The 22,719-nt window shown below is 43.0% G+C and overlaps 2 protein-coding genes across 2 annotated transcripts in view; one reads left to right on the top strand and one right to left on the bottom strand.

The window, feature by feature from the left end:
* Positions 1-22,719, bottom strand: part of L3hypdh (trans-L-3-hydroxyproline dehydratase) — a 642,804-nt gene that overhangs the window by 102,854 nt on the left and 517,231 nt on the right. The gene's annotated exons all lie outside the window — the stretch shown is intronic.
* LOC143436591 (uncharacterized) lies at positions 3,888-9,187 on the top strand. The gene is given in 1 exon segment (XM_076920889.1): positions 3,888-9,187. A coding segment is annotated over 1 exon segment (5,238 nt). The 5' UTR covers positions 3,888-3,949.

Raw genomic sequence — 22,719 nt, 5'->3', positions numbered from 1 at the left:
TCTTTTGCGGTCTCAGTTTTGGACTGCTGTCTTTTTCTCAGGAAATTGCACTCATCCTTCATGGTCGTTTGTCTGTGTCACACACTCACATAGACACAAGATGCTGTGGTCCTTTGATAGTCGAAGTGTTCTGTTGCATGTTGAGAAAGACAGATCCAAGTGTAAAAGACTCTACTTCAGGAGGGCAGGAAGTTAAAGATCTCTCCAGACAGGAACCGGTAGCTTTCCTACAAGACAATGAACAAATTGCCATAGGCTGGGACCAGCTCTCTTTACGCTATGCATATAATAAATACAACCTTGTCTTTATACATGAACAGCACTGTATATTGTGGCTCAGATTTTATATTTTGAAAGAGAGGAAGTGCTTGTTACTCTCTGAGCTACTCTTGTTATAGAGTTTTGTTTGTGGTTTAACTCCCTACCATATGACAGATCCTAGAAAAACAGTTTCCTTGTGAATGTCCCAGCCCCTGCCTGCATGTGTAATACGGTCATGATGACTGTCCCAGGAAAGTGACACACCTCCGAATCTGTGGCCTCTTGAGGTTGTTTAGAGGAAAGTAGCATAATTGTTCTTTTTACACACTGACTTGGTAGGCTACTGCTCCCAGACAATATTTACTCAAACATTAATTTAGGAGGTGATGTGAAGAGACCATAGATATAATTGACATCTATAATCCATCGGTTTTGTGTATGGATTACCTCCAGTCATATGTATGGAGCTGGAGGCACTAAATATAAAAGTTTCTGAAAGAAAACATTCTTCTGCCTCAAGACTATGAATCAACTCCCAAGTTTCCAGGTTACCTTGCTGTGTTGGACTTGACACCCACTCCACCCCCCAACCCCACCCCACTATTGTGTGGGCCAATTCCTTAAAAGAAGTTTTTGTGTACACTCAATTATGCTTTGCGTAATAATTTTTTTTCTTTTTTTTTTTTTTGGCTAACAGAAGACTGCACTTATGAAGGTCATCTCTTAAATGATAACAGAGCTGAAAAATTCCTATTACGTCCTGGTGTTCTAGAACAATGACTTGATCACATGATTTCTGTGACATTGGGTGACCTACTGTGCTGTGGTAACGTAGAAGTTCAGCACACTGTGAACAATGCACAGTACTTGATAATGAGCAGCTACCATCCTGCTTTATGTAGTGTCCTGTATTGTTCTTATGAGTTTAGATGGTTCTTATTTAAAAAGTCTATTATCAAACAATGCATCATTAGTGCCCAGTGGTCTCACACATCTCCCACTAGTGCGCACTGATGTTTATGTGATGAGAAAATCATTCTCAGGGCAGGAGAGACGGCTCAGAGGTAAGAGGGCTTGCCACCAAAACATGAACACCTGCGTTCAGACCCCAAGCACCCATTTAAGAGTTTGGATGTGGTCATATGAATTGGTAATGTGCTGAGGGGGGCACAGATAAGAGGATCACCTGGGTCTCAAGGGAATACGGTGGAAATCAACAGAGCAGGTTACACGAAAGATCCCTTAGGCCTCTGAGCACACTCATGTGCACGCACCGTACGCATGCACACACATCACACACAAATCATTCTGAGAACATATCCTTGTCATTAAGTGACACATGATATTATATATATCTACACATGTATACATATACAGGTACAGGTAAAAGTATACAGTTATGTTCACACACACACACATGTTGAGAAAAAAAGGCTGGGGATCCCAGGGTTCCTCCTGCCATGCTGTGGGCAGTCTGCTGGGAACACTCTGGGTTCCTCAAGCTGGAAGTTGGGCCCGACTGCTCATTAACTAAAAACCTCTCCCTGGCTCCTCAAGGTTCTTCATGGCAGCGTGGCCCCAACACTCTGGGAGGAATGTTTAATCGGCTCCACCTCTGGCCTTCAGGTACCTCATTAGTATGTAAATCCCTCTAGGGTGCCCTCCACCTGTGTACGTGACTGAAAGGTGAAGGTGGAATGGAGATTAGACCTCCTGTTAGGCCCAACACACACACACACACACACACACACATATACGCACGCACGCACGCACATACACACACACACACACGCACACACACATACACACACACAGAGACACAACTGTGCATGTTCAGCCATCCCATCTTGCTTTAAGTCACCTCTGCATTCATCTTGCCCTTCCCATGATGGGCAGGGAACATCTGTTGAAAAAATGGGGGCAGTGTGCACTCCGGTACAATCCTTACTACCAGTTTGGAGGTTTCTGTCTTCAGTGTTCTCATCATGGTCGTCGTATGCTTGAGTCAATAACTGCTCACTGTGACAAAGCGCCTTTGAGCATTAAATGCTTTCAAACTCTGAACACCAGTGTCTGCCTTTAAATGCCACTTAGCTATCTAATAGCTCTTGTCCATTCAATTTCTACACAGCTATGTGTCTGGCGAAACCACCTACGCTTGCTGCTACTTACTTCAGTGTGGCCGCAGCCCTCACCACAGTAGAGAAACTGCTTTCTTTAGGCTCAGCAGTGCCTTTCCTGTGACTGTATCTGATATGTATTTACTTCATTTTACTTATTGCCTCAGTTTGATGAATCCATTCCTGGCCCATACTCTTTCCCTAACAAGGTTCCCTCTGTCTTCTGTAGCCATGTCTCTCTTGGTTTGCATCTTGTGTCAACTCCCTGGAGTATTGCAGACTCCTGCAGCTAAAGTGGTCTATTTTGGATTAAACAGTATCTCCCAAAAGACAGATCAATGTCCTGGTCCTGCAACCTGTGAATGTGACCTTCCTTGGTAATTGGGTCTTAGCAGATGTTATCTAGTTAAAACAAGGACATTAGGTTGGGTACTAATCAGTATGACTGATGGCCTCAGAAGAAAAGGAAGACAGGAGACAAGAGGGCTGTGGGACAACAGAGGCAGGTGAGCGATGCAGCCTCAAGCTAAGGAGTGCCAAGGATGGCAGACAAATGGCAGAAGCTAGGAAAAGAGGGATCATCTACATCAGAATGTGAGAATAAATTTTAGGTAGCAGCCTGAAAGATTCTTAGGTTTGGAGTTTCAATTTACACTCAAGTGTTAGCTGCCCCTGGGGTGCATTCCAAGGGCTTGAATAAACATTTCAAAAGCACAAAAGACCCAAGATAGAGGCAATAAAACCCCTGGGTAAACGGAAGTCACTTCAAAGGAATTCTCCCAGGAACAAGATACATATGTAAAAAAGGATAGCCTGGTTGTAAATTGAGGGCTAGATAGAAACCAGGTTTGGGAACGGATGTTTGAAATCTCTTTTATTGTCTAAGAAGCAATCTACTGTCTCTGTGAACTTTGTATATATACCATCCTTTTTGGTCACTCGGGGTTCCTCTTTCTCGATTGAGGGTGAGGGACCCCGGTGCACCGGCTACTGTTATTCCAACTATTCATCAAATAAATCTCATGCGATTGCAGCGACTCCCTTCCGTGAGTATTTCTGAAAGAGCGCTTCCCGTGGGTTTGGGTTTGGATTCTTAGAGTCCAACATTTCTTGGAGGTCCCACCGAGATCCGCTCTCTCAGACCCCACGGGGTACAGGGGTCGGAGGTTTATTTCGCTCGAGCGTTTGTGTGTGATCTTTGTCTAAGTCTCTGTGTACTGTGTCTGTGTGCCCTGGCAAGGGCGGTCTGTGTAGCTTGGTTTTTTTTATGCTTGTGGCAGGAGCAGGAACTGAGTTAGCCACGGAGAGCAGGACCCTGGGAGAGGGTCCGGACCCTGAGAGAGGGTCAGGTTGTGGAAGCAGTACGATAGACGTATCAGCATACTGCAAGCCACAGTTCCCTGGGGACGCCCAGGGTTCGATTGTGTGAGAGATGTGTGATTCTCTGTGTGAAGGTGGTTTTTTTACCACAGCCGCCTGGGGCGGTGTCAGTTGTGCTCTCGTGGCAGTATATCCGTGTCTAATTCTGTCTGTGTTGTTTGTGATATTTGTTGGACTGACGAACCATTATGGGACAGACGCTAGCTACCCCACTATCTTTGACGCTTGACCACTGGTCAGAAGTTAAGGCTAGAGCTTATAGTTTGTCAGTAAGAGTGAAGAAGCAGAAATGGCAAACCTTGTGTACATCAGAATGGCCATCTTTCCAAACCGGGTGGCCACCAGAAGGATCCTTCTTCTTAGAAAAGGTCAGACGGGTAAAAGAAAGAGTCTACCAGAGGGGTCCCAGTGGACATCCTGATCAGATCCCCTACATAACTGTCTGGGAAAACTTGATTCTCTCTCCCCCTTTGTGGGTCCGCCCATTTGTTTCACTTTCAGGCCCATTGAAGACCGAGGTACTCGCTCTAAAAGACGGAAACGAGGAGATGAAGGCCTCACATCCCGTGAGAGAAAAAAAGATTTTAACCACAGACGCTGACCACCTCTTGTTAGATCCTCCTCCCCCTTATCCACCAGTACCCCAAGCAGCTGCGGGACAAGGAGGCTCTGCCTCAGCAGGGGAACTGGGAGGTGTGACAACAGGTACAGGACAGGGAAACTCCGAGGAGCAAGGGAGTACAACCTGGGTGGAACCCTCGGCCCCCTTACTTCACCTGGAGGAGGGAAGCCTAGAGGGTCCGGCAGCTGGGACTCGGAGTAAGAAGGTAGTGTCTCCTGACTCTACTGTCTTGCCTCTGCGGGCGTATGGACCCCCTGATGATCAAGGGAACCAGCTTTTCCAGTATTGGCCTTTCTCATCAGCAGATCTTTATAATTGGAGAACTCACAATCCTCCTTTTTCTGAGGACCCCCAGGCCTTGATAGGCCTAATTGATTCCCTTCTTTTCTCTCATTGGCCCACCTGGGATGATTGTCAACAGCTCTTGCAGGTACTCTTTACAACCGAGGAGAGACAGCGTATCCTCTTAGAAGCCAGAAAGAATGTTCCCGGGACGGATGGCAGGCCCACCTCCTTGCAAAATGAAATAGACGCAGCCTTCCCGCTGACCAGACCAGATTGGGATTTCAATACAGCAAATGGTAGGGAGCACCTCAAAATCTACCGTCAGACTCTAATGGCGGGGCTCAGAGGAGCCGCGAGACGGCCCACAAATTTGGCCAAGGTAAGGGAGACAATCCAGGGTCCTGCTGAATCCCCCTCAGCCTTCTTAGAACGGCTGATGGAGGCTTTTCGGCAATTTACACCCTATGATCCAATGTCTGATGAACATAAAGCTACAGTGACAATAGCTTTCATTGACCAATCAGCCAGTGATATTAAGAGAAAGTTACAGAAGTTAGATGGATTACAAGATAAATCTTTGAGGGATTTAGTACAGGTGGCTGAGAAAGTGTACTATAACAGAGAGACTGAAGAAGAGAAAGAAAAGAGAAAGCAGAAAGAGCAGGAAGCTAGGGAACTAGAGAAAGAAAAGAGACAGGAAAAGAATTTGACTAGAATTTTGGCCACAGTAGTTAGAGAAAGTCGAAGGCCAGGTGAAAGGGTACCGGGCAACCGAAGGAGGCCTTTAGATAAAGATCAATGTGCCCATTGCAGAGAAAAAGGACACTGGGCAAAAGATTGCCCGAAGAAAAGGGGGGATAGACCCCGCCGAGCTCGAGAAGAAGCCCCAGATCACAAAATACTGGCTTTGGGTGAAGACAGTGACTAGGGAGGACGGGGTTCGGATCCCCTCCCCGAGCCCAGGGTAACCTTGAGAGTGGAGGGGAAGCCCACCCAGTTCTTGGTGGATACTGGGGCTCAGCATTCAGTCCTTCTACAAACTTCGGGCCCATTGTCTAATAAGAAGTCATGGGTCCAGGGAGCTACTGGCAATAAACAGTATTCATGGACCACCCGAAGGACAGTAGACCTTGGTGTGGGCCGGGTGTCCCACTCATTCTTAGTCATTCCAGAGTGCCCCTACCCTCTCCTGGGCAGAGATCTACTTGCAAAGATTGGAGCACAGATTCATTTTCTTCCAGAGGGCCCCCAAATAAAAGATAGACAAGGAAATGTGTTACATGTGTTGACTGTGAAACTCGAGGATGAATACCGCCTCTTTGATCACTCAAAAGATAATCCCTGCGATATGGACTGGTGGCTGAACCAGTTCCCCCAGGCATGGGCGGAAACCGCAGGGATGGGTGAGGCTAAAAACCAGCCAGCGGTCCATGTAGAGCTGAAGGCCTCAGCCACTCCTGTGGCAGTACGCCAGTATCCAATGAGCAAAGAAGCCCGAGATGGGATTAGACCTCATATTCTCAGGTTGTTAGATCTCGGAATACTTAAAAAATGCCAGTCAGCATGGAACACGCCTCTGCTTCCCGTACGAAAGCCAGGCACCAACGACTACCGACCAGTGCAAGATCTCCGTGAGGTAAACAAACGGGTGACAGACTTACACCCCACAGTACCAAATCCATATAATTTGTTGAGCTCTCTTCCCCCAGAAAGGACTTGGTACACTGTATTAGATCTTAAAGACGCCTTCTTCTGCCTCCGGCTAAGTCCGAAAAGTCAACCCATCTTTGCTTTTGAATGGAAGGACCCAGAGACAGGAATATCTGGGCAATTAACATGGACTCGGCTTCCACAGGGGTTCAAGAACTCCCCTACCATCTTCGATGAAGCTCTACACCGGGATCTCGCCCTGTTCAGAGCAGAAAACCCCCAGGTAACCCTTCTTCAGTTCTTGGACGACCTGCTTCTGGCCGCTCATGATAAAGACACATGCCTCGATGGAACTCGTCGATTACTAACTGAACTGGCGAAACTGGGTTACAGAGCCTCTGCCAAGAAGGCCCAGATCTGCAGAAAACAGGTCAGTTATTTGGGGTATCTGCTAAAAGATGGGAAGCGATGGCTGTCAGAAGCGAGAAAAGAGACTGTACTTCACATTCCCCCACCCTCGAATGCCAGACAAGTGAGGGAATTCTTGGGGACAGCAGGATTCTGTCGATTATGGATCCCAGGGTTCGCTGAGATGGCAGCACCCCTCTATCCATTGACCAAAAGTGATAGACCATTTGAGTGGGGAGAAAAAGAACAGGCTGCTTTTGACTCCATCAAGATGGCTCTAATGTCAGCCCCTGCCCTGGGACTTCCTGACGTGTCCAAGCCCTTCCACTTATACGTGGCGGAAAATGGAGGGGTAGCAAAAGGGGTCCTAACGCAGAAGCTGGGGCCCTGGAAAAGACCAGTGGCATACCTCTCAAAGAAATTAGACTCTGTAGCAGCTGGGTGGCCTGCCTGCCTGCGAATCGTGGCAGCAGTTGCGACCCTAGTCAGAGATGCTGATAAGCTGACCCTGGGGCAAGATTTGGTGGTGACTGCTCCCCATGCATTAGAGAGTGTGGTCCGCCAGCCTCCCGATCGTTGGCTCACTAACGCCCGAATGACTCACTATCAGACTTTGTTACTAAATTCAGACAGGATCAGTTTCACTCCAGCCACGGGGCTGAACCCAGCCACCCTGCTGCCAGACTCGAATATCGGAGCACCAGTTCATGACTGCCAGCAAGTGCTTGCAGAGGCACACGGCTGGCGAAAGGACTTGAGCGATCAGCCTCTGGCGGATGCGGAGGTAACCTGGTATACTGATGGTAGCAGCTACCTTGAAAACGGAAAAAGGAAGGCCGGGGCTGCAGTGGTAGATGGACAAAAGGTAATATGGGCACAAACACTACCCGAAGGCACCTCTGCCCAGAGGGCTGAGCTGATAGCGCTAACAAAAGCCCTGGAACTGGGAAAAGATAAAAAGGTTAATATTTACACAGATAGTAGATATGCCTTTGCTACAGCCCATGTCCATGGGGCTATCTACCAGCAGCGAGGCCTCCTCACGTCAGCTGGAAAGGAAATCAAAAATAAGACTGAGATTTTAGCGCTACTTGAGGCATTACATCTGCCCTTTAAAGTGAGCATCATCCACTGCCCCGGCCACCAAAGAGAGACCTCTGCGGTTGCAAAAGGAAATAATATGGCTGACAGAGAAGCGAGGAGAGTAGCGGGTGAAACGATTTTTGCTATGACTGTGGCAGAAAATAAAGCCGAACCCGCACCTCCATTTCAATATACAGCCCAAGATTTAGCCTTAATGACTGAAATTGAGAAGGAGTTTGATAAGGACTTGGGAGTGTGGAAAACCCCAGCTAGAAAAATAATTCTGCCCCAAAAAGAGGCAGAGGAGATGGTAAAACAGATGCACCAATGGACTCACCTTGGAGTTAAGAAACTTGTGGCTACTATGTTAAACACCAAATTCCACGTACTTGGGCTAACACGGTTGGTTAGAAATATTGTACACGCATGTGTACCCTGTCAAATGGTAAATGCCTGCCGAACCAAAGTTGAACCTGGCAAACGCCTCCGAGGGAACAGACCCGGAACTTACTGGGAAGTAGATTTTACAGAGATCAAGCCTGCCAGATATGGTAATAAGTACCTCCTAGTGTTTGTAGATACATTTTCCGGATGGACAGAGGCGTTCCCAACAAAGAAAGAGACAGCAGCGGTGGTGGCGAAAAAGATCCTAGAGGAAATCTTTCCACGATTTGGGGTACCTAAGGTAATTGCCTCGGACAATGGGCCTGCCTTCGTTGCCCAGGTAAGTCAGGGAGTGGCTAAATATCTGGGGATTGATTGGAAACTTCATTGCATTTACAGACCCCAAAGCTCAGGTCAGGTAGAAAGAATGAATAGAAATCTAAAAGAGACCCTGACTAAATTATCCATGGAGTCTGACGGTACAGATTGGGTGGTGCTCCTTCCTTTGGCTCTCTTTAGGGTTAGAAACACCCCTTCAAGGTTTAACTTAACTCCATTTGAGATCCTGTACGGGGCTCCAGCTCCTCTGGCTACCATAAATGAAGTAACTAGACTTACTTGTCATGGTAACAGTGATTTATATGCTAGGTTAAGAGGACTCCAAGCAGTACAGAAAGAAGTGTGGACCCAGCTGGCCCACGCCTATGAACCAGGGACCCCAGAGACATCTCACAGGTTCCAGGTCGGGGACTGCGTCTACGTCCGACGGCACCGCGCCCAAACTTTGGAGCCACGCTGGAAGGGACCATTTCTGGTGTTGCTAACCACTCCCACTGCTGTGAAGGTTGATGGAATATCGGCTTGGATCCACGCCTCTCATGTAAAACCAGCTCCAGAGGGACCATCGCCTAAGTGGACACTCCGACGCACTCAAAACCCGCTCAAGATAAAGATCCAAAGGCAGACTGTAGCTGACCAACATGATTCCACCTGAGGTACTCGTGGTTTGGGCCATGATCTCAATTTTCGCAGGAAGGTCTGGACTAGCCCTTGAAAATAACCCCCATGCCCCCCAGAAGCTAACGTGGGAGGTCCTCTCACAAACCGGAGATGTTGTTTGGTCTATTTCAAAGACAGTAGCCCCATTTACCTGGTGGCCTGTGCTCACTCCAGATATCTGCCAGTTGGCTGCAGGATTATCAACATGGGACATCCCAGACTATTATGCCTCTGGACGTAAAGGCCCGAGTGGATATGGACTACCCGAATGTGGTGGACAAAGATCCTGTTCCATACCTTGCAGCTGGAAGGGTTATAGGGAATTTGGGTGTAGTCATCCACACCTTAGGTCCAAACTGAGACAGATCCCTCTATATGTTTGCCCCCGCGATGGGCTAACAAGAACAATGAAGCGTACCTGCGGGGGGATAAAAGAGTTCTATTGTGCTAGCTGGGGGTGCGAGACGTCCGGAGATACATGGTGGCGTCCTAAATCCTCCTGGGATTTGATCAAAGTTACCCGTGCAACTACTCAGAGGGGTTTGTCCAAAGATCAGTGCAATGGGCTCCCCCCTGTTGCCTTAGGTATACATGGAGTTGGGATGCACCCGCACAACCGGAGGTGGACAGGAGAGGGCCCTTGCACAGCTTTCACATGTAACCCAATATCAATCCAGTTCACTGAACCAGGGAAACTGGTCACTACAGACTGGATTAAGGGAAGAGCCTGGGGGCTCCGGTTATTCAAGTCTGGATATGATGATGGACTTACTTTTTCTATTAGACTAAAGATTGAAGCCCCAGACTACTCTGTAATAGGCCCCAACTCTGTCTTGCTGCCACCCCCAATTAATAACAGACCAGAACCCCCCCAGAGGCCTACCAAGTCTCCTCAGCCCACGGAACTCCCGACCCAAAGAACCATGACAAAAGAGACCCAGCTGAGTTCAGATGAGTCAGAGCCCCGGCTGGTTCAGATGATAGAACGGGCTTTTATGGTGCTAAATTCTACTAACCCAGAGACCACTCAGGCTTGCTGGCTCTGTTATGATGTAGCCCCTCCTTATTACGAAGCTGTAGGCCTTATAGGTAATTACTCCACCTCCAACTCACCCGCAAGCTGCCGCTGGACCTCTCGAGGTGCTAAGATCACACTAACAGCGGTCTCTGGACAAGGGCTCTGCCTGGGAAAGGTCCCCCCTACTCATTCTCACCTGTGTAACACCACCATCCAGGTAACAACAGAACACAGTGCTAATTACCTACTTCCTCCCGAAGACGGTTGGTGGGCATGTGGGACAGGACTTACCCCCTGTGTCAACTCCAGAGTACTGCACCAAAACCAAGACTTCTGTGTCATGGTTCAACTAGTGCCTAGGCTAATATACCATCCAGAGAGTGATCTCTTAGACGCCTGGGAAGGGGGACTCCTAAGACCCAAGAGAGAGCCGATTAGCACAACCCTTGCCGTTCTTTTAGGTCTGGGAGTGACTGCAGGAGTAGCTACCGGGGGAACAGCCCTGGCATTACAGCCTGAGTATTACCGAGGACTTAGAGAAGCTATTGATGTAGATATCCAGGCTATGGAAGATTCGATCTCTAAGTTACAAGAATCTTTGGCTTCTCTGTCTGAGGTAGTCATGCAAAATAGGAGAGGATTAGATCTTCTTTTTCTCCAACAAGGCGGACTGTGTGCAGCCTTGAAAGAAGAATGTTGTTTTTACATAGATCATTCAGGAGTAATCAAAGACTCCATGGCCAAGGTCCGAGAACGATTGACCAAAAGACAAAGAGAACGAGAACAGAACCTGGGATGGTTTGAGTCATGGTTTAATAAATCCCCTTGGCTCACTACCTTGGTTTCAGCCATAATGGGACCCCTTATAATCCTGTTTTTGTTGCTCACCTTTGGCCCTTGCATTATTAACCGTTTGATTAAATTTGTCAAAGAACGAGTTAGTACTGTACAAGTACTCATGCTTAGACAGGAATATCATGCTGTACACCCAGATGATGATTCATAATTCCAAGATTGGAATTTAACCATAAAAGAAAAGGAGGAAGAATGTGAGAATAAATTTTAGGTAGCAGCCTGAAAGATTCTTAGGTTTGGAGTTTCAATTTACACTCAAGTGTTAGCTGCCCCTGGGGTGCATTCCAAGGGCTTGAATAAACATTTCAAAAGCACAAAAGACCCAAGATAGAGGCAATAAAACCCCTGGGTAAACGGAAGTCACTTCAAAGGAATTCTCCCAGGAACAAGATACATATGTAAAAAAGGATAGCCTGGTTGTAAATTGAGGGCTAGATAGAAACCAGGTTTGGGAACGGATGTTTGAAATCTCTTTTATTGTCTAAGAAGCAATCTACTGTCTCTGTGAACTTTGTATATATACCATCCTTTTTGGTCACTCGGGGTTCCTCTTTCTCGATTGAGGGTGAGGGACCCCGGTGCACCGGCTACTGTTATTCCAACTATTCATCAAATAAATCTCATGCGATTGCAGCGACTCCCTTCCGTGAGTATTTCTGAAAGAGCGCTTCCCGTGGGTTTGGGTTTGGATTCTTAGAGTCCAACAAGATCTTAGAGGGAGCTTGGCCCTGGCAGTATCGTGATTTAAGACATGTCATCTCCAAGATGATGACATACAACCCTTGTGCTGGTTTATTCCACTTGTACTTTGTCACAGCAGCTGTAAGGAATTAAGATGGTTGTGGTGCAAGGTGGGGATAGGTGTGGCGTGGGGTGGAGAGGGGCTGGAGAGATAGCTCAGTGGCTAAAAGCACTCCTTGATCTTGCAGAACCTTTGGTACCCAGCCCTCACATCAGATGCTCATAACTGTGTAACTCCAGTTCCAGGGGATCTGACACCCTCTTCTGGTCTCTGTTGACCCCAGCATACACATGGTATCCACTCACAAAGACAAACACATACATATGTAAAATTAAAAAAAAATAATAATTATGTCAAGGCCCCACAGTGTGTTCTGAAAGCCAAAATATTTCTTGCTCCTTCTCCACAAGAGGCTCAGCTTTCTCATCTCATGGGTTAAATGTAATTTCACTCAGACTCATGCCCCTGAAATTTCTTTTAGTAAAATACAGAAGGTGAGGATAGCCAGGGCTATACAGAGAAACCCTGTCCCTGCTCCAAAACAAAACAAAAACAAAGAAATAAAACGAAATAAGAGAAGGCATAGGTGCCGCGTGATGACCCCCACAGGAGCTGCAGTTCAAAGTGACAGTGACTCACAGGAAGGCTTCTACTGCACAGAATTCTGTCCTTGGTGATGGAGCCACCACTGTCTAGGTCTAGACTATTCTGTCCATGGATCTGCCTGGTGTGGGATACATCCAGATGCCGCCTGTGGTGATGATTCTTGGGAATTTGGCAATAACAAAAGGTCAGTGTGTTCTCAGGGAAGCTTCTTATGGAACATTCTAGCATGGGGATTTTTAGCCTGGTGACTATGCAGCGGTGTTTCAATAATGAATTCAGTAAGAAGCATGTCCCCAGGCAACTTTGTCCCCGGTGGAATTGTCTGATGAAGTGGGCTCTGTTAACCACTCTGGAGACTACATATGCTTTGATTACTGCTCACAAGGTTTGCGTTTCTTCAAGGAGCTTAATGAGGTTTTTCTAGGGGGCAAAACCCATAAATTTCCATGTTTTAGTAGGTTGGTTGGTAGAAGCATAAATTGTACATCTTTCACACAGCCCATAAAAGAGGACTCCTCATTTGCTTCTTTTGTGAGGTAGTAAGACAAATGTCATCTGGTCCATCACGTCTGAAGAAATGTAGAGAAGAACATGATTAACATAAACATTAATTATATTTTAAAGGTACATACTAAGTTTAAATGAAAATGTCAGGCTCGCACAATGTGTAATGCTTCCTGTGCAGCAGCAGGAGCCAGTGTCCATGGTCAACTGAATATTTATGGCCTTAAAATATCTGCATTTGTTTACTTTTATATGGGTATAATTATAGAGCTAAACAAATAATTTCTAGTAAATTCCAACTTATTTAAGTGATCTTCTTCTCTCCACCAATCTTCTTTGATTGATTTATTTATTTCCAATTCTTTTGTTTAAAACTACTTCTATAGTTTAAATGATTCTAACCAAATTTGTGGTTGATAGCCAAGTGTTTTAAATAACTTTCCCCCACAGTTTAATGGCAAATGCATCAACATGTGCTCAACTGCCTGTCAGCTCACTAATAGTGGCATCCGTTTCTCTGAGGAGCCCGGGAATAAATATATATATATATATATATATATATATATATATATATATATATATGTAAAATGCAATCAGAGGCATTCTAAATGAAATAGCAAATTTAGCTGCTGGAATGTGTGGAATACTAATGAGCCTTCTGCCGGGCCTGCTGTGTGCTTGTGCCTGACAGGCTGAGAGTAATGACCTTGTTCCAGACTTAAGCAGAGAGTCACTGCAGCTGGCCACAGATAGATGCCTCTGATTACACGCCAGCCACTCCACCTCTCCTGGGACCTCAGTAGGAACCCATGAAGCACACGAAACACATGAAAACTGCTACTTCAATTCAGGTCACAAATTTGCTAACTTCTGGGAGTGGGGCACAGACGAGGGGGGGGGGGAGACCTGGAGCTAAATCTTTTGAAATCCACAACTAGCTTCAAAATGCCCTGTTCTAGTAACTGATATACTTAAACGAACAAAACAACAACAAAACAAAAACTAGAAATTCATGTAGTCCAGGCTGGCTTGGAACTTCTTATGTAGCAAAGGATGACCCTGAGCTTCTGCTCCTCCTGCCTCTACCTTCTGAGTCTTGGCCATACAGGTGTGGGCTATTATGACTGGTTTATGAGGTGCTAGGGACTGACCCCAGGGCTTTATGCAGGTTACACCAGCACTCAACCAGCCAAGCTCCTTCTCCAACCCCTTAAGCAACATGTTCTTGTAGTTAGTCTTAAAATTGAGCAGTACATCTATTCGATGTAACTTACAATCTTTAAAAATGAAAACATTTTAAGTACAACCTGCAAACAGTTTAAAGGGACTGGTCCAGGAGTGATGTTTTGGCTGATAACACGGTTGCCCAGGGGACTCAGTGCACTCAGTGGAGACACAAACACTTCCTAGTACTGATGCTGAGAGGAATTGGCATGGAGATGCTCCTGTCGGAGAAGGAGTGGACCCACTGTGTGGTGGGGAACAAAAGTTGCCGTGCCAGGCTAGGATTCACAAACGGGACACCATGTCTTTAGGACCTGAGCTTTTTGCTTTGTTTTGAGACAGGGTCTTATTATATAGATCTGGCTGTCCTGGAACTCATTCTGTAGACCAAGGCTGGCCTCAAACTCACAGATATGCACTTGCCTCTGCTTTCCAAGGGCTGGGATTAGAGGTATGTATCACTACTTCTGGCTCAGGACCTGTGTCTGAAGTGCTACACTTTGTTGCCTTTCTAGTGGCTTACAAGTGGCTTGTACTATTAGAATTACGTTAGTATGTTCTCTTGGAGAGCTAACGCAGGAAAAATGTGCAAGGAAACGTCTACTGGTTTCAATGTGACAAATCCACAGTCTCATGGCTGATGTAGCCATGAGCAAAGGACCGAGGGTTGAGCATAACTTCCAAACAGAGTTTGAAAGTTTAGCAGGGGTTGCTTTAGAAGACTACACACTCACTATGGTTGCTTGGATACCGTCCTGTGCTGGGTTGGTCAAAGTAGAAGAGAATGTAAAAGACCTGCTTAACACTGAAACCAGAGGGAATAGCTGATAAGCAAACAAATTATGTTATTTCAAACCTGTGTAGCCAAGAGCCAAGATGGTGCCCAGGGGTATTTATGGCTTTGTGTTTTCTTCAACTGTATACTGGGATTGCTGCAGGAACACAACAGAATATGGCAGATACAAAGCCTGTCTTGAGTTCCCTCCCGTATTGTACTGGGGTGGGTCAATAGCCGAGCATTGATGTTTTCCAGAGTAGGTTACAAAAGACATTGCTTCCTTTTGGCTTGCTCTTGCAGCCTTCCTCCCGACGCATTTGCTCTGTGGAGCACATTAGGTTGGCACATTGTGCCCGTCTCTCTGAAGAGGACCATGGCAGGAGGAATCAAAACCTTTGGCCAATAGCCAGCAAGGATCTGAAGCCCCCTTCTTACCTCCACAGCTGGGCTCAGGCTTTCGGGGATACTGATTGCTATAGCCTCTAGCGACAGAGCAGCTGCCACGGCAGGAGCTATCCTACACCAGAATCACAAGCTGAACCACGCTCAAACTCTTGACCCTTAGAATCTGCAGAATAACAAGTGTTTACTGCCATAAATAGCTGTGCTTGGGGCGGGAAGTGCATTGTACACAGTAGATGACTAACACAAGAACTGTGAACACAGTCTGAAGATGTTGAACTCCTGACACCAAGCTCTTTCCGTAACACTGAGAAAAATAAGTCACTTTCTCTAGTGGCGGAATACGGGAGAGATGAAAGAGAAATCTGTTAGGAAAGGATGGGGAAGCTTAACTGAGGTTTTGACAATGTTCCCAGCAATGCAGCAATGACAAATCCAAAGGTGGTCTCTCTGAACAAGTGGTTATTTTGCATGAGAATTGTGTTAATTAATTTGTATTTGCGGATGGCTTAGGAAAACAAGATGATGGCTGACAATTTTGAAGTCTCATGTTTTTACAGGCTCAAGATCACAGTCTGGAGTAGTTTGAGTTTAGTTCTAGGACACCATTGAAGGATAGCAACTCTGTGAGAAGCATAATGCATATTTGAGTATATGTATACATAAATATATATGTTATATCTATGCATACATAAAAACTCATACACATGTAAACATGCATGTCCACACATACTCTATTAAAACACCGATTTCATTTTCTAGTGTTAATTTTGATATTATATATTGCATATGATTAAAATTATGAAGCATATACAAATCTAGAGAATATGGCACATGGCTAAAAGAAAATCCTCCAGTGAAAAGGACATGTATGGGTTTAATCCAGATGCTGAAATAAACAGAAGAGTCCTTTAAAATAACTATGACTAATATAAAGAGCCTGTTAAGAGAAAATGTGTGTACCGACAAGCAGGTGAGGAGTTTCAGAAAATGATAGCAAACACATTGACTGAGAAACACACACACACACACAACACACACACACACACACACACACACACACACACACAAAGAGAGGGGGTGCTAAATAAAATACTATAAATTTGAAAAGCAATAATGTAGAATACTGTAGAATCCCCTCAGGAAATCTTTATAAGCATGTGAAAATCTGGTTGTATTTATGTGGAAATGTAAAGACAGATTTTCTTTGAGAAGGAATTAGTTGGAAAACTTATGTTATTTGATTTTAAATTAATAGGAAACTAAGTGATCAAGATGTTATGTTGGCACAATGGCATGAACTAGATCAATGAAACAAAATGAAGTTTAGAGAGAGATATACTTTCTAACAGCTAATTTTTGATAAAAGTATCAAGTTAATTCACTGAGGAATGGAAAGTCCTTTTTCCTATTGTTTTGTTTATGCTTTTATTGTTTGATAATCTCACACATTCATATAATTAAACTTACACATCTCTCATCTCCAATTCCTGCCCTACTTCCCTACCACTTTTCCCTCCCAACTTCATGTAATCTTTTTTTTAAACCCTTGAATCCACATAATACTCCCTTGTGTGCATGAGTGGAGGACAGTCTGCTGGAGCATAGGTAGCTCTCAGGAGCCACAGACCAGATGAACAGGGCTCCCTCCTCCGGCAGCCCTAAATTTCCAATGGCTCTCAGATAGGGTGTGGCTTCACCAGCTTTTGGCTGGCTTGATCTTGAGCAGGTCTTATGCACATTCATAGCTGCTGTAAGTTCTATAGGCAACGACGCTGTCATGTCTACCAAACACTTTTGCTGCAGATGTCCTCCACCTCTGGATATTACAGTTTTTCTGTCTTCTCTTCTGTGATGATCCTTGAACCTTGAGAGTAGAGAGTAAAATATAAATGTCCTATCATCAGTCTCTTATCCTCTGCTTATCCCTGACTTACCATACCCTTGACTAGTTGTGGTTCTCTATGTTAATCACTGTATACTGCAAAAAGAAAGTTATCTGTTAAGGTTTGAGAGATGTACAAAGATAATAACTGAAGGGTCAGTTCATCACTGTGTTCATTTAGCAGAATAATAGTGTTAGATTCTCCTCTGGGGTGAGACCCAACCAATCATGGGGTTTTGGCCAAGTTAATGGAACCAGACGAGAGTTTTGTCTTGTGAGATAGGCTTAAATAGAACCAGAAAGTGATTGGTTGCTTCTCTAACAGTGTGCCACTATTATGTCAATAGGCACATTGTCTCCCCAGCAGAGTACCTTTTTGACAAACAGTGCTGGAATTATTGGATATCCAAATTCTCACGTTAAATCTCATGTTATATGTCCAAGAGATACGTGTTCCCATTCCAATTACTTCTGAATGACTTTGGAGATATGTAACCCCTTAAGCTACAGTCTCTGCATGTATAAAATTATTACCTATCTCATATCATTAGACTTAAATGAGAATGATGCTTAGCCAATGGGCTTGCTTTATTAAGAATTCAGTTTCTTAAGTATTTCTTGTCCCTTCTTTAGGCACCTTGATCATCGTTTTTTTTCTTTTCAGTTATTATTAGGTAAATTATATTTAATTTTATAACAGTATTGGAGGAACTATGTAGCCCTTCTTGGTTACTCATTTTCATTTAATAAATATAACAAACACATTTTATGTTTTATGTTTACAAATGTAGAGGCAGTTAAATAAGATTATTCTGGTGAGATTTAAGTTGCTTTTAGTTGCTGATAGAGAATTCTATACTTCTTTATTTTTTTTTAAGATTTATTTATTCATTTAATGTATGGAGTACACTGTTGCTGTCTTCAGACACACCAGAAGAGAGCATCAGATCCCATTACACATGGTTGTGAGCCACCATGTGGTTGCTGTGAATTGAGCTCAGGATCTCTGGAAGAGCAGTCAGTGCTCTTAACCACTGAGCCATCTCTCCAGCCCCTCTATACTTCTTTATAACAAGAAGATAGTTTTTTTTTTCATTAAGTTATTCTCTATCACATTAGCAATGATGAATGTAGAGAATCATAGACCAAAATACAAAACCTAAAATTAGAGAACTTCTAGGTAAGCCATAGGAAATTAGGAGTAATCTCATCAAAAATTTTAAATTCTACATCTCAAAAGGGACCATGATTAAAAGAACAGATAATCCAAAGCTCAATATTAAGAAATATCTTTAATAAGTATACTGGATGAAAATTTTTTATACAGTTTGTTAAAACTCCTACAGATGAATAATAAAGGAGCAATTTTCTACCCAGTAGGACCAATAAAAAAGACTTAAATAGACATTTAACAAAAGAAGATATGTGTTAGAAAACTAACATTAGAAAGCTGCACATCATCACTGTTAGCATGTATGAGAGTATGCAGATTAAAATCACTACTTAAAATAAGACTGATTAAAATACCAAGTGTCCCAGGACATAAAGAAACTGAAACTCTCATATCTCATTTGTGATATACTGTAACCACTTTGGAAAGATATTTGAAAGTTTCCTACAAGGTTAAATTTATAACTTTATGATGCAACTGTTTTATTCCCTGGCTTTTCCTCAAGAGACATGGCATATATCTGTAAAAGGATTGTGCAAAGATGTTTATTATAGATTTAATCAAAGTACTTTCCACCTGGATGTACCCCCTTAAAACACATAATGTATCCACAAATTGTGACATGAACTAACCAATGGATTCTGTAGAAAACTATACAAAGGAATCAATTACTTCTACACATAATGGTGTTTATGAGTTTCTTAAGACAGGCCAGTTATATAATCTATACAGTGTCCTGAGAGGTGTTAAACTGGTGGCTTCCTGAAACAAGACAGGTCCCCAAGGGAGCAAGAGGGAATCTTCTGGGGTTACAGAGATGCTCTGTACCACAGCTGTTGTGGTAATCAAACAGCTACACACATTTCTGAAAACACATCAAGCTATAGAGTTTGTTACATTAAACTTTAAGTCAACACAGTCAGTTCAAATGGTTTATTACATTTTTACATTAAACATTTTTGTTACCATTGTCCTTTGCTACAAAATCTTCAGATTTACCAGTCATGGTTTTTTTTTTTTTTTTTTTTTTTTTTTTTTTCCAGTTTTGCGGGGAGGTTTTCTTAACTCCCTATTAAAAAGACAGCAAGTTGTGAGATGCAGACTTTGTGGTTGATTTTTTTCAGTGGTAGTTCTGGGGTTTGAAGTTTTTCTTCTTGCTTCTGGTAGACTTTTTGTTTTTTAATTCACCAGAGCCAATTTCGACCAGAACAGTAAAATCATTATTGCTTAACTAGAAGACTGCACAGTAGTTTGTAGTTGAGATGAGATAAAATTATGATTATTTTCTTTATCTTCCTCTCAGATAATACATCTTTTTTTCTTTCCATCCTGAAAATTCTGTTATTTTCTAACATGTCTGTTAAGCCAGAAAATACTTTGAATTTTTGTTTTGCCCTTGACTGTTATATCAACTTTCATAATATTCTCCTGTGCTTCCAAGGATGACGGAAGGAATGCTGACCCGCCTTTTAAGAGGAATGTGCAAAATGACTAATTATTGTTGGCAAGGTATCCTGGAATAATATTTTCTTTCTATAAATTTGAAAGAATATCAATTAACAATACTCTGGTTTTGCAGCGTTGCTAGAGCACACCTCCAGAAATGAACCACGAAAGCCCAGGGCCGTATGCTCCCACTGCTGGCCCGCACAACCAGACCAACTATGTGGTGAACAGATGGCTTGGAGTGACAGTGGCTGTCCTGCTCTGTCTTCTCAGAGATCAAGCCAACCATGAGAAAGGCCAGCTTGAAATTCTCCACAGGTGCTTGATTTCTCCACCTTCACTGAAAATGTGGCTAGATTTCACAGCCAGAGAGTGTGGATGTTGAAGGGATGAATAATTGTTTTCTTAGCAGATTGAGCTGGTCTTTGGTGCTGATAGCTGTTGGTTGGTCTCTTCCCCAAGGCAACTTGGGAGTTTCCCTACTACCTGCTGTGATGTGTGAAGTGGTCCTTGAACAAGAATAAGATGCACTACCTAAGTATCTCTCCTAGCTAAAATTGCAGCTATTAGGGTTATTCTTTAGAGTTAAATTAACATTTCAGATATATGTAAATCCATAAAAGTAAATATGTGAGCAACCAAAGCACACAGAATTTTAAAAGTTTAATCATAAAATGAATGGATGCTTATTACAGAAAATTTGGAAAATAAAAATGATACATAAACTGACATTCTTAAGCAAGCGAGATCACACAGTTTTTTTTCTTTCTGGGTGTGGCTTGTTTCACTTAATGCAACATCCTCTGGGCTTGTCCATGTTGTGGGAAAAGGCAGGGTCTTGTTGTTGTGCTTTTTAAGACGCTTTAAGATGCCATTGTGTAAATGTACCACACTTTCCTTATCCATTTCTCTGTCAGTGTTTTAATATCTTGACTGATATACACAATATTGCTGTTCACTTCAGGATGGGTTAATAGGCAAGAGAGATGTTGCTGGGATCTATGGTCATACATTTGTCATTTCTTTACAGTCCCCATATTGTCTACTATTATGGCTACACAAATCTACTAGCAATGGGCAAGAGTCCCCCTCTCTCCAGTTTCTCTCCAACATATGTTTTCCTTTAATCTTATGATAATAGTAATCCCAACAGCTGTGAGATGGTATTCCGTAGTGGATTTAACTTGCATTTCTTTAATGATTAATGATAAACATTTTTCATATATCTTTGGGTATTTTCGTATCTTCTTTGAATGAATATCTATTCAAACCATCTCCCCATTTTAATAATGGAATCTTTGTTTTTCATTATTAGATTCAATGGAGTTTTTTTTTTTTAAATCAATTTTACACATTAGGCTCTTCTTTCCCCAAGCCACAGGCTCCTGTTTTATCTTGCTGATTGTTTTCTTCCCTGTGAAGAACTTCTAGATCAACATTCAGTTTATTTTGGCTGTGGGAAGTTCAGGAGACTTTCTTCACATCCTGTTCTGGGGTTTATCTGCCATAGATTTAGGGTCTTTCCTGCGTATGACCTGCATTGAGTTGGTTTGTATGTATGTCATTCAATAAGATTCAGTTTTCACCCTTTTGCACCATTAATTGAAGTGATTGTATTTACTTGTTGTTTCCTCTTGGTGTCTGTGTCAAAAATTAATAGACTGAGCATGTCTGGATTCACTTGTGACCTCTCCATTGGCCTCATGGATCTGTGTGTCTATAGTTATACCAATCCATGATAGATGTTTTAGTAACTGTAGCTTCATAGTATAGTTTCAATTCAAAGAATGTGATACCTCCAATTTTGTTTTTCTTTCTTAGGACTACTTTCTACTTAGGGAGCCTTTATGGCTTTAGTTGTATTTTAGAATCTTTTCCCTGTTTATGTAAAGAAAGCAACTGTAACTTTGGCAGAGATTTCACTGAATCTGCATGTGTCCTTGGTTAACATGGAGATGTTAATAATATTATCATTTTATTTCATAGTATAGAATACCGTTCACTTGTGTCATCAATGTTTTATAGATGTTAGTGTAACAGATCTTCAACTTCCTCAGGTAAATACTTCCTTAGACAATTTGTTCCTAAGTATTTTATTTTTGTATCCTTACGAATGCTATTCTTCTTAATTCTAGTTTTAGTTAGGTTATCATTTTACTACAAATGCTATTGATTTTGTATCCTGCAACCTAACAGAATATTCACTTATTAGTTCTAAGAGGTTTCTGTGTTTATAGAATCTTTGATTTTCACATATGTTATGATGACGTTTGTAAATAAATATGATTTTCCTTCTTCCATTTTGATTTGCTCACTTGTCTGCCTTCCCTGATTGCCCCTGTTACTATTTCTAAAACAATACCAGATGTAATGGTAAGAGTTGGGATGTCAGTCTTGTACTGGATTGTAATGGGAAAGCTCTCCGTTTCTCTTCATTGGTTATAATGTGAGTTGTAGAGTTTTCATAGCCTTCTTATGTTGAGTCATTTTCTTTCTGTATCTTAAGAATTTAGAGGTTTTATTGAGAAAGGATGTTGGACTTTGTCAAACGCCTTTTCTCTATCAGTTGATCTTTCTCATTCTGTCTTGTTCCCTCTTTTGCTCTGCTGGTGTGACGAATCACACTGACTTACTGGCATGTGTTAGGTAAGATTTGTAGGTCAGTATAAATTCTACTTGGTTGTGATGTTCAATCTTTTTTTTTTTTTTTTTTTTTTGATGTTGCTGGAATAAACTGTGAATATTCTGTTATTTGCATCAATGGTTACCAGAGAGATATACTGTGTTTTTCTTGTCTTAAGATATCTTTGTCTGGTATAGGTATCAGAATGGCATAGGTACCAGGTTTCAAAAAATGCTTCTGAAAGAATTTTCTATAGCTCTCTTTTTGGAAAGA

This window comes from Arvicanthis niloticus, chromosome 23 (genome assembly GCF_011762505.2).
Source record: "Arvicanthis niloticus isolate mArvNil1 chromosome 23, mArvNil1.pat.X, whole genome shotgun sequence".
NCBI classification, from domain to species: Eukaryota; Metazoa; Chordata; class Mammalia; order Rodentia; family Muridae; genus Arvicanthis; species Arvicanthis niloticus.
This window is presented reverse-complemented; position numbering and strand designations above follow the sequence as displayed.